The 12075-nt window shown below is 62.2% G+C and overlaps 1 protein-coding gene across 1 annotated transcript in view; it reads right to left on the bottom strand.

Annotated features, from left to right (window-relative positions):
• Nucleotides 1-603: 603 nt before the first annotated feature.
• The window catches only part of FOXO6 (forkhead box O6), a 30745-nt gene continuing 19273 nt past the window's right edge, over nucleotides 604-12075 (bottom strand). Inside the window, exon 2 of the mRNA XM_080357647.1 lies at nucleotides 604-2144. Coding sequence (XP_080213773.1) covers nucleotides 732-2144 — 1413 coding nt within the window. The 3' untranslated portion in view covers nucleotides 604-731. The remainder of the gene's footprint in view (nucleotides 2145-12075) is intronic.

Below are 12075 nucleotides of genomic sequence, written 5' to 3'. Positions count from 1 at the left end.
TATGCCCACACTTGCTCTGGGCAGGGTACCACCGTTCTCCCACAGGCAGATGTGACCATGGCACTGGTGGGCACTGGGCTGTCATTATGCTGTCCCCAGGGCTGCAGGTTGCACAGCCTTCCCTCCATCACCAACCATTGCTGCTGCCTGGAGCCACATGAGGAGACCCGCGGTGTGCGCTTGGCAGAGCTCAGATCTCCACCAGGATTTAAGGGTGACAAGCCCCACCTCGCCCTGGGGGGTTCCCTGCTCTTGACACTTCTACTCAGAGGACTCTGAGGCGGCTTAGAGAAAAGGGTCCCTTTCCAGAAAGGGGTGCCCATGCAGGGGGTTCCATGCCACCGGCTGTCACTGCTCCATCACCCAGCCCAAGGACAAATCAAACTGGCACCATCACAATGGGGCACTGGGACTGTCTGGAAAGGCTTTTCCTTTCTGTTCCCCTCCCTGGACCTGCCTGGCTCCAGCTGCCTCTCCCGCCTGCCTGCCCTGCGTCCTCCGGACGATGCTTGTGGGAGGACCCAGCAGATCGGGCACACGTGGGGCTGGGGCCCCTACTCCATCTCAATATTTGACCCTACGGTTTGTGTTTTATGTTCGGCCTCAAGCTCAGACCGATGGCTCTAGCCCATCTTAACAAACAAAGGCAGAAGAGAAAGGAGAAAAAAAAAAAGTTAGTCTCAATGTTCCCCTCGTGGCTTCTCGGTGGCGAGCCCCACCTGGGGCGGGGGTCACCCGGGCACCCAGCTCTGGTTCGTGGGTTGCGGACCCCCGGGCAGCGCGGGCACGTTAAGCCCGTTCTGCGGCGGGAGAGCCGAGTCGAAGTTGAAGTCCATCTCGTCGCTGTCCATAAAGTCATTCAGGATGATCGACTCCACGTCGCACTCCAGGCTCCCGTTGAACATGTCCAGGTCCAGGTCTGCTGGGAACCTGTCTTGGCCCAACACGGGGGGGTGGACAGCCCCCGGGTAGGGGCCCTGCAGCGAATCCAGCAAGCTCATGTGTGCCCCTTGGTTATTAGCGTAGGAATGCAGGTGCCCATGGTGCGGCATGGCCGTCATGCTGCACGTGTCACTGGGCAAGCTCATAAGGCTGACAGGATTAGCTAAGGCACTGGTGTTGACCGCAGGGTGGTGACCGGCTGGTGACGGGTGGTACAGAGCGTTGCTCTTCATGAGAGAGCCATGGTGGGACGGGTAGGAGGACAAGCCCTGCTCCCCGCTCCCGCACAGCAGCGGGTTGTGTCTGTGGCCACGGGCCGGCACCATGGGGCTGGCCTGGGGCAGGGGCAGGTCCCCGGGGACCATGCTCTCCTTGTGCGCGTAGGAGATGGAGGAGAGCAGGTCCTGCAGCGAGGCGTTCCTGTAGGAGCTGACGGGCGAGAAGGTGGCTTGCTTGTTCTCCTGGATGGTCTGCATGGGCAGGCGGCGCATGAGGCTCATGGCCGGCTGGCTGTAGATGGTCCCGCAGTAGGTGTTGGTGGCAGCCCCCATGGTGGAGCACTTGGAGTTGAAGGTGAAATTGGAGCTGCGCTGCCGCAGGGCGGCCGGGGGGAGCTGCTGCGAGGGGCTCATGCTGTAGCCGTCCTGCAGGTCCTCCAGCATGCTCTCCCCCAGGCTCTCGTTCAGGCTGATTGTGCCGGTCAGGTCGGTCAGCCGGGGCAGCTCCACGGAGCAGCGGGCATTGAGGGAAGGAGACATGGTGCTGGAGGGGCTGGGGTACATCAGCGGGGAGGAGGGGGTACCGTCGTCCTCCTCCAGCTCATCCGGCTCGTGGTTGGACATGATGGGCGAGAGGCGCCCGCTCAGCGTGCTGGCCGTGGAGTTGGCCCGCGTCCTGAAGTCCGCCCAGGCGTCGTACTCGTCGCTGGCGTGGGACGCGGGGCTCTCCGACCACTTGGCTTGCTGGGCAGAGGGGCTGTCCTCCCCGCGCTCCTGCGTCACCTGCAGCTGCTTCTTCTTGCTGGCCTTCCCCTTGATGCGCAGGAACTTGCTGTTGTTGTCCATCGACACTGCCCGCCGGCGCGGCGTCTTCCCCGTCTTGCCGCCCTCCGGGTTCAGCATCCACCAGGAGCTCTTGCCGGTGCCCTCGTTCTGCACGCGGATGAAGCGGGTGTGCAGGGACAGGTTGTGCCGGATGGAGTTCTGCGGAGACAAGGACAGAGGGGACGGTCAGCAGCGGCTCCAGCACCCTGGGCCGAGGGGACAATGGGCTGGAGGGGGCACAGGACATCATGGGGGACCTGAGCTCCATCTACTGGGACTTGTGCTCCCCTCTGGAGTGCAAGTCTTATGAGGGGCGGCTGAGGGACCTGGGGGTTCAGCCTGGAGAACAGGAGCTGAGGGGAGATCTTCTGATCTCTGAACTGCCTCAAAGGAGCTTGGAGCCGGAGGGGGTCTCTGCTCCTAAGGAACCAGTGTCAGGAGCAGAGGAAACAGCCTCAAGTTGCACCAGGGGAGGCTGAGGCTGGATCTGGGGAACAATTTCTTCCTAATGTCCAGCCTGAATCTCCCTCCTTTAGTTTAAAACCACCACCCTTGTCCTATCGCAACCGGCCCTGCTCAAAAGTCTGTCCCAATCTTTCTTATCGGCCCCTTTTAAGGCCTCTTGCTGCTGATCCTCTGCAGCTCATGGGATGCCACTCCAGCTCCCCGTGTCTCAGTTTCCCCACAGTCCAGAGGGGAAAGGCGAGACACAGAGCCCAGGGAAGAGCATCCCAAGAGGTTCTGGTCCATGGTGCAGAGACCCTCGCTCCAGCACTGCCCACGGGCTCAGGGCTCAGCAGGAGCTGCCACGAGGGCAGCGGCTCCTCCTGTGCCCAGTGATCTGCAGGAGAGGGTGAGCGACGAGGGGGAGGAAGAAACCACGGTGCCGGGGAGAAAGTTTGGTGCCGTTGCCGGCGTACAGTGGAATACTAATGAAGAGGCGAGTGAGCTCCAGCCTCATCTATCATATTATGTAATGGCTTACTTCTCTGCACTTCATTTATTTGGAGATTGCTCCCAGGCTGGCTCCTCGCCAGCAGCCACCAAATCCAAGTCTACAGAAATCAATCTCGCGCTGACTGATTAAGCCGTGTTTAGAACTAATTGCTCCTTCGTGTGTGGGGAGAATAAATTACGGGCTTTAATTTCACATCTTTAAAATGCAACTGCAGGTATGGGCTAGCCGTTAACCCCTTCCTGGACAGCTGGCGAGGGGATAGGCTCAGGGAACAGGCTGGGACACGTGCTGCCTGTGCCGAAGCTCATCGCCATCAACTCCCAAACTCCTCTCTCCTGAGCCATGGGATGACCCAAGTTCCCTTCCCTGTGACTGAGTCGCGGTGCAGGCAGCAGGGGACTGAAGCAGAGCCCGTGGCCATCACCGCCCTTGCAGAGCCAGAGCCACCAGCCAGTTCAGCCCTGTGGCACCAACCCCGTGGCACCCACACACAGAATCACAGAATCACCAGATCAGTCACAGAATCACAGCCTGGCTGGGTTGAAGGGACCTCTGGAGATCATCCAGTCCAACCCCTGCTCACGCAGGGTCACCGGAGGATCACGCAGGATCCCAGGGGTCTGAATGTCCCAGAGCAGGAGACTCCACAGCCGCTCTGGGCAGCCTGGGCCAGGCTCCAGCACCTCCCAGCAAACAAGTTTCTGCTCATGTTCAGATGGAGCCTCCTGTGTTCCAGTCTGTGCCCGTTCCCCCTCACCCTGGCATTGGGCACCACTGAGCAGAGTCTGGTCCATCCTCTGACACCCACCCTGAGATACTAATCCATTGATCACATCCCTCTCAGCTTCTCTTCTCCAGCTCAACAGCCCCAACTCTCAGTGTCTCCTCATCACAAAGATGCTCCAGACCCCTCAGCATCTCTGTGTCCCTCCCTGGACTCTCTCCAGTGATTCCTTGTCCTTCTTAAACTGGGGAGCCCAGAACTGGACGCATAGAATCACAAAATGGTTGGAGTTGGAAGGGACCCCTGGAGATCACCTAGTCCAGCCCACATGCTAAGGCATCACCCGGGGATGCTCCAGCAGGGCTTGCTGGGGGGATGCTCAGCTGCTGCTGGGCCCTTCGCACGATTGGGGACCCCCTTTACAGCCCTGTCCCCACTGCCAGCACTCCCCGGGTCTGCTCAGCCTGGCAGGCAGGAGATGCTGCAGCTCTCCACAGCTGGGATCGAAAATGGAGAGAGGGGCCGGTGTTCGGGGGTTTGGGAACAGCAGGGCTGGAGGAGGGTGACATTCAGTATGGCGCTCACCTCCTCCGCCGCCACTCCCTCCCGCTTCGCAGCCCCAGCGCAGGGCACCCAGCGTCACCCTTGGACCCAGGGCCGGGCTGGCGGGGGGAGCCTGGAGGGGTCAGGCTGCCCAAGGGAGAGGAGGGAAGGGGAGGCTGCTGCTTCTTCCGCAGCAGAGCTTCATTAAGAGCCAAAAGACAGCAGCAATTAAACGCAAGGCGCGTCGAGCCCGGCTCTCTCCTCATTAGCACCCCGACGTGCTCGGCTGGCCGGTGGCTGGGGGTGCAGGCGCAGGGCAGGGGGCTGCACAGGGGCGGACCAGGAGCTTATTAACACCAGACAGGCAGGGACCCACTTCACCCATCACTGCCCCAGTAGCCCCAGGAGCCCCCCAGCACTTGGGGTGGCAGGGAGCAGCGCAGGATTGCACACCCCAAAACGTGGGGCTCAGCTCCCAGCCAGTGACATTCAGGGGACACCAGGGCTGGCAGAACATCCCCAGCAGCGGCTGCCTGGCAGGGGTGTGTGGCCCAGGGGCTGGTGGATTTTGGCAGGGTGCAGAGGGAGCGAAGGCTGGTGTCAGTCCAGGGTCCCCACGATGCCTCCAGCACTGCTCTGCACCCTGTGACCCAAAGCCCTGCACCAATTCTCACAGCAACCACAGGCTGAGAGCTGGGGTGTTCAGCCTGGAGAAGAGAAGCTCCAGGAGATCTTATTGCAGCTTTTCTGGACTTAAAAGGGGCTGATAAGAAAGAGGCCAGGCTGGACGGGGCTCTGAGCAACCTGAGCTGGTGAAGATGTCCCTGCTCATGGCAGGCGTGGCACTGGGTGACCAGGGCTGCCAGTTGTTGCAGCTGGATCCAAGCCCAGCTCAATTCTGGTCAACACCAAGAGGAGGGTGAGAGGCTGGAGCCCGTGCCAGCCCCTGGCTACCGGCTGCTGGAGGCTTTGCCAACCTGGCAGACCCTGGTGCCATCCCGGTGCCCATCTGCCGGGGGCTGCCCCTGCTGCAGCGCCTGGCACGGGGGTGGGGGGCCAGTGGGAGCCGTGGGCACCCACAGAGCCTCCTCACCCCCCCAGGAGCCCTTCTCCACGGAGCCTCATTGTCAGGGGAACAGCCAGTGTGAAATCGGTCTGATTAGCAATTAGTCCCATTGTAAAAGGATTAGCCGGACCCATTGTTTGGATGAGTGACTTGACTATAAATTTGCATCTGGCAGTGATGATGGTGATGATGCTGCTGCGCTGGGAGCGTTTCCCGCGTCCCTCTGACCAGACGGGCACTGTCTGGTGAGGGTGTGCCTGGCACAGCGGTGGGGTGCATGGGGACACCTGAGATGGCCATGGACACCAGGCACAGAGGTGACACCTGAGCACCCTGCTGATCCCACCGCCCGCAGCGCTCCAGTGGCCGCTCCTCCAGCCTTGGGGTGCCCGCGGGTTTCAGGGTGCATCTTACTGGACACCTGCCTGTCCCAAGGAGGGCACGGCAGGGGGAAACAAACCCAAGTGAGAGCGGGATCTGTTGTCCCCATCCCTGTCCCTTGGCTGACACCCCTGCCTGCTGTCCCCGTGCCGCTTGTATTTTTTTCTGAACAAACCCCCAGACTCCATCCTCCTTGTCGCACACCCCACCCCTCCCCACAGCAGCACAGCCCGGTCATGCTCGCAGAGACCCCACGCACTCCCGGCGAGTCCCAGCCCCACGTCGGGGTCTGTCCGTCTGTCCGGGGGCTGGTCCATCCAGCTAATGAGCCCGTTACCTGGCAGGTTTGCAGGGTGGTTAACAGGAGGAAGCAGCAAAGGGCCACTAACGAGCGCTCTGCCGGCTGCTCTCCGGCAGCATGAGGATGGCTCCGGGGGTTAATTGATGCTTATTCACTTTTCGCACATAAAAATTGCCGGTGCTGGAGGAAAGATTCCAGGAGGCAGAGGCTGCTGGTAGCCCCAGTGGTTCCCCATCATGGGGGATGCCATCCCGGTGTGGCAGTGGCAAATGACAGTCACTGGTGACACCCCTGAAGACATCATATTCACCCAAGAAATGGTGCTGCCCACATGCACCAGCGCTTAAGTGCAGGTCAGCCATCACCGCGGCCTCCTGGCACCGTCCCCGGGGGATGGCCAGCCCTACTCCCCACCAGTGGCGTCACCATCCTGCCCACCAGCCCTGGCACCGAGTGCCACATCCTGAGCACGGCCCACGCCTGCCTGCGAGCAGATGGCAGCTGGCACGCCGCGGCACAGGGATGCCAAGTGCCCCAGATGCTCGCAGCACCTCCCGCGACCAGGACGGACCTGCACCCCCACGCCGTGCCAGGGGCAGGGAGTGGGATGAGACCCCCACCACCCTATCAGCTGCACCCACCGCAGCCCTCCATGGGTGGATGAGCCCAGCACCGGCGCCAGAAACTGAGGAGGGACAGCTGGATGGCTCTAAATCCGTGAGAAGGTTCCTCTGGCTTTGCACTGGGCTCCCCAAGGACAGGACACAGCCTGGCACCAGCTGCACACCAGGCTCAGGGGGGCTGTGAGCATCCCCCACAATTTCCATCACCCCTTGTCCTACCACAACAAGCCCTGCTCAAAAGTCTGTCCCCATCTTTCTTATCGTCCCCTTTTAAGTCTGAAAAAGCTGCAATAAGGTCTCCCTGGAGCTTCTCTTCTCCAATTGAACACCCCAACTCTCAGCCTGTCATCATCTCCCCCTTGGGGAGCTGGGGCTGTGCCCCCTCCCCAGCACATCCTTCCCAGGACATGGATGCAGGGGGGGCCGCAGGGGCTGCCCCAGCCTCCGGGAAGGGCACGTTGGGGGCAGAGGGAGGGCACCCGCCTCCCCGCCGCGGGGGTCTCGCCGGCGGCTGCCGAGCGGAGGCGAGAGTATTCGGGTCAGCGCGTTGCTGAGCAGAGCCGCTCTGACGTGCTGCTAATTGAACCAAATGCCCATTAGCGGCGTGACGGGCCGTGTCCGGCCCAGGCCCCCATCGCAGGTGGCTGACACGCAAGGAGCTGGAGGCTGCTCAGCGTGGCCGGGCCAGAGCATCGCCCGCCTCCTCGGGCGCACGGCCAGCGTGAAGCCCAGCCGGCGTCTCATTAGGAGCCGCTAATCAAGGCGTGCGCTGGGGCGGGGGGAGACGAGCAGCTGGGGCTAATGGGGGACCCCATACTGCGGCTGCCCCCACCCTGCACAGCACTTCCCTGCCCACCCCATGGGGCAGAGCCCAGCAGGGACCGGGCAGGGGGTCCAGGCTTGTCCTGCCCCATGGATCCACCGTGCCATGGGGCAAAGGAGGGCTCCAGGCCAGCCTCATGCTCTGCAGGAGTGGAGCAACAGGTTGAGAGGAAACGGCTTCAAGTTGTGCCAGGGGAGATTGAGGTTGGATCTGGGGAACAATTTCTTCCCCAAAGGGCTGTGGGGCATTGGAACAGGCTGCCCAGGGCAGTGCTGGAGCAGAGGTGCCACCAAAGCAGAGGTGGCAGGCGTGGCCGAGCATCCCTCTCCCAGCCCTGGTTACCGCTGCTGCCAAACAGCTGGTTGCTGCCACGTTCTGCAATGGGAGTGTTGCGGTTGCCATGGCAGCCGGTTTATTTTAGCCAGCTGCCATCACTCCATGTCCCCTTCAAAACCAGGAGCATCCTCCCTACCCCAGCGGGTCCTGCCTTGTCCCCATCCTCAGGCACCTCGCTGAGAGCCCAGGGACCACCCACAGCACCTGCTCCCCATGGGACAGACGGCCTCTCCCCGCTGCCCTGGGAGACGGACGCAGCACCAGCACCTTCCCCACTTTGCCCTATGGCTGGTGAGGCTCACACCAGCTCAGCCACTGGGGCCCAGTGAGGTGGCTCAGGGGATGGGTCACCCCAGCTGAGGGGGAAGGGGATGGGTGGTTGGGGACAGCACCTGGCACCAGGTGATTTAAGCGCTGGGGGGGCACCTGGATGTTAAATTCAGCTCCCTCCACCTGCATAAAGACAGTCCCTGCTCCAGCTTGCTTCTCCCTTGGCCGAAGCCTTGGCTTTCTCCTGGTGAGGCCAGCACAGCCCCAAAACCTGCTGTGACTTTGCTGGGGCTCAGAGTGACACATCCTGCTCCAGCCATGGCCCTCCCCATGCTGGGTTGGGACAGGAGAGGTCAGAAGAGCCTCAGAAGGTGTCCCTTCACCCTGTGGTGTCTGTCCCAAGCCATCGCCCCGAGGGGACCCTGCTGCCTCCCCTGCTGCCTCCCCTGCTGCCTCCCCTGCTGCCTCCCCTGCCGGGACCGTCCATCCTCGGTGCTCCCGGGCTCTGCCGGGGGGACCAAGGGGGCCGCAGGGGCAATGGAGGAGCCCTGGGGATGGGGTGTAATGCAGTAAATCCCTCTGCATCCCTGGCAGAACCACCATCTCTGTGAATCCTGCAAGCATCGCCTGCCCCCCTCATGCACTCCCTAAAGGGCTCATTAGATCACACCAGGGTGGCTGCAGATAACGAGCAGAGAGCAGGCAGGGAGCAGGCAGGGCTGGGGAGCTCAGGGACCCTCCTGCTCTGGTAGGGTGTCACTGTCCCCACAGTCCCCTTTCTTTGCTAAAGGCACGGGCTGCACTTTTGGGGTGCAGAGCATGGGGCTGAGCCTGGCCAGGGAGGTTTTGGGGGAGCCCAGCCTTTCTCCCCGCAGGAGCTGCAGTGGTGGGTGCAGCGCCCAGCTCGCCTCGGCACCCAGTGCCACGCAGAGACACGGCACAGGCAGAGCTGGGTGGGTGCTGCCGCGTGTCCCGATGCCAAGGTGATGGGGCTGGCTCTGCACAACGGGGTCCTGCTGAGCTGAGCCCACACAGCCCCTTCCACAGGAGACCCCCACAGCGAGATCGTGCCGTCCGCCTGCACAAGCCACCCCAGAGCTGGATTAGACCTGAAGCCTCCCTCAAGGGTCCCAAGGGGGCTGGCGAGCTGCAAGGTGCCAGTGCAGCCAGGATGCTCTGCAAGGTGCCGACATCCAGCCGAGAACCATCAAGCCCTCCTGTCTTTGGGGACACAACACGCTCCCACCCAGCACTCCATTCCCAGCCCTCCTGGGCCCCTCTCCAACCTGCGAGACCAGGTGAGATGCCTTGGAAAGACCCTCTGCACCATCAGCCACTTATCCCATAATACTCTAATTACACCCCAGAGCTGGCCACCAAAATAGCTGCAGTAAATCACTCGGAGCTGCCATGTAATTTTTGCATGAAATTACAGTATTTTTTCCCCTGGGTTCAATTTCCTCCACACCAAGTTCTCACCGCAGCCAAATAATTAAAGCAGCCGTGCTCCCTGTTCCTCGGGTACCATTTTAACTCCCCGCTGGCTGCCCCCCCCCACTGCCCGGTACTGGGGCTGTCCCTGGTTGGGGACGTGTGCCCCAGCACCCTGTACCCGCACTGAGCACACCCAGAGCAAATAAGAGCTGCTCCTGATCCAAAGGCAAGGCAGATCAAACGGCATTGAGGGACCCCAGGGAGACTCAGCACCCAGGAGGGATGCAGAAGGTGCCCCAAGCAGGATGCTGAACCCCCATGGGGAGGTCCAAACCCCGCCGGGCAGAGGAGATGGTTTTTCCCAGGAGAGGAACCACCCGCCTCCTCTTCATCGCCTGCAGGAAGAAGATGAGGGAAGCGGTGGGACTCAACCTGCACCGTCCCACTTTGCACAGCACCCGTGGGAGACAACCGTCCTGCAAGGTGCCACCAAACACCGTCTGTGGGTCACTTGGCCACCTGGGAGAGATTGCGGGTCCCAGTCACACGTCACCCTTGTACCACCGTGCTGTCCGAATGCACCGACCTCGTGCAGCACCACGCTGAGCTGAGCAGCAGCAGAAACCCCAGACTCCAGAGGGTTTCACATCCAGCCTCGTCCTCTCCCCTGTCTGCTCGGTCACGGCTGCCCTGCTTTTGAGCCTGAGACGCACAGCAGAGCTGGACTGTACCCAAACAGGCATGGAGAGCTGGGCACGGAGCCAGGCACAGGGGCACACATGTCCCCTGAGGGCTCGCTTTGCCCCAGGTCTTCCCCGCCTGCCCCGTCGCCCCACGTCACCCGTGGGGACCAGCACGGCGGGAATGCTTGGAGGAGCAGCGGGTCCCTCTGCTCCGAGTCCTCCAGCTCTGGTCATGGGTCACTGGAGCAAAGCCAAACTCTTTCTAACACTGTGTCCCTTCCGGGACCCCCGCAGCCCTGTGCTGGCTGCTCGAGCTGCGACGGGCTCCCCAGGCTCTGCAAACTCCCCCGCACAGGCAGCAAACCCTGGGCAGACACACACAGCTCAAGGCAGCCCTTGGACACGAGGGGCTGGTTTGTCCCCCCACCAGCACCAGCCGACCCCACACCAGACAGAGCACCGCGCCGGCACATGCTGCAGCACAGAATCCCTCCCAAACCCACACAACTCGCTTTTTTCCACTTCCAACTTGTTATTTTTGTGTATGCATGTGGCACAGAAGGCACAAAGCCCCGTGTCACCGGCACAGCCCACCCGGGACAGGCAGGACTGGCCACTGCAGGGAGCTGAGATCCCCGTGGTCGCCCAGCTGGCAGGGCTGAATGCGCCATCGCTGGTGCACCCTGTGAGGACGGGGACAGGGAGGCAGGGGTATGAGCTGCTGTCACAACTGTCACCATGTCCCTGCATGGCCAGAAACACAGCGGGAAACGTCCTCATGCTGGTGTCTCTCCTGGCCCAGGTAAGCCCAAAGGCACCAGGTCCTGATCTGTGCGCTATGTCCCCGCTAAGGGAAAGACAACCTGGAGATGCTGGCATGGCTGAGATGTCACCAAGTGTGGTACCATCTGCTGTGGGGAACAGAGAGACATCAAGCACCTCCAAAACATCCCTGTCCCCCAGGTCACACAGAGCAGGCGGGTGCTGGTGACAACAGAACTGCTGCCTGTTTGTCCCACGCAGGCAGGAGCTCGGCTGCCCGCCCGTGTGCTCACATGCACACATGGACCCCGGGGCGAGACGCGTCGGGACGGAGCTCCTGGCAGGGCTGAGCCCGCCGTGCCTGTAATGCAGCCGAAATATCTCGGTCTGTGCCCGGGGCTGCACCGTGTGGTCCCCAGCCGCACGCAGACCCTGTCAGGAGAGACAGCGAGACACTGGGGGGGCAACCGGAGACCCCTCGCCCCGAGCATCCCACATGACGTGCTCATCGCATTGTGAATCCCCCAGCACACGCTCGCGAGCCAAAGTCACGCAATCAGAACAAGGTCACTGCAGGACCCTGGGGACGCTTCTGCAGCTCCAGCCCCATCGGCTGCGGGAAGGAGGGATGATGCTGCCCCCCTGCAGCAGAGGAAACTGAGGCACCGAGCGGGCTGTGGCAGAGGGAGCCGCTGGCAGAGCTGCTCCACAGTCACTGCTCCAGGAGTTGGCTCTGTCCCAGCCATCTGCCACCTCCGTGTCCCAGAGCCCCAGCTGGTGCCCCAGGACCAGCCCAGCCCTCCCCAGACATCATGTCCTGACCCTCAGCTCGCAGGACCCACGGAGATGGCCAGGGGGGTGACGGCACTGGGGCAGGGGTCCTGCGTGTCTCCCCAAGGGAGATGCTCTCAAGGGTCACCAGAACAGCACACAGAACAAAAGCAAACGTGTTCTTGGAGGGGAGATGGCAAAAGCTCCATCTTCCCAGGGCAGAGAAGGAGCAGCCACCAGCCCAGGGCTGCAGGATATCGCGGATGTCACCAGCTCGCAGCGGGGTGTCACACAGCTCGCCCGTCACACGTCAGCGGCACAGCGCGCACCCACCTCACACATGTGCACCCCCACCAACACCTCCCCACGATACCCACGCGCCCCCCGCGCCCCACGTCGCCCACGCCCGCGCGCT

The sequence above is a fragment of the Nesoenas mayeri genome (genome assembly GCF_963082525.1).
Source record: "Nesoenas mayeri genome assembly, chromosome: 21".
NCBI lineage: Eukaryota > Metazoa > Chordata > Aves > Columbiformes > Columbidae > Nesoenas > Nesoenas mayeri.
Note: the sequence above shows the minus strand (reverse complement) of the source record. Positions and strands in the feature narration are given on the sequence as shown.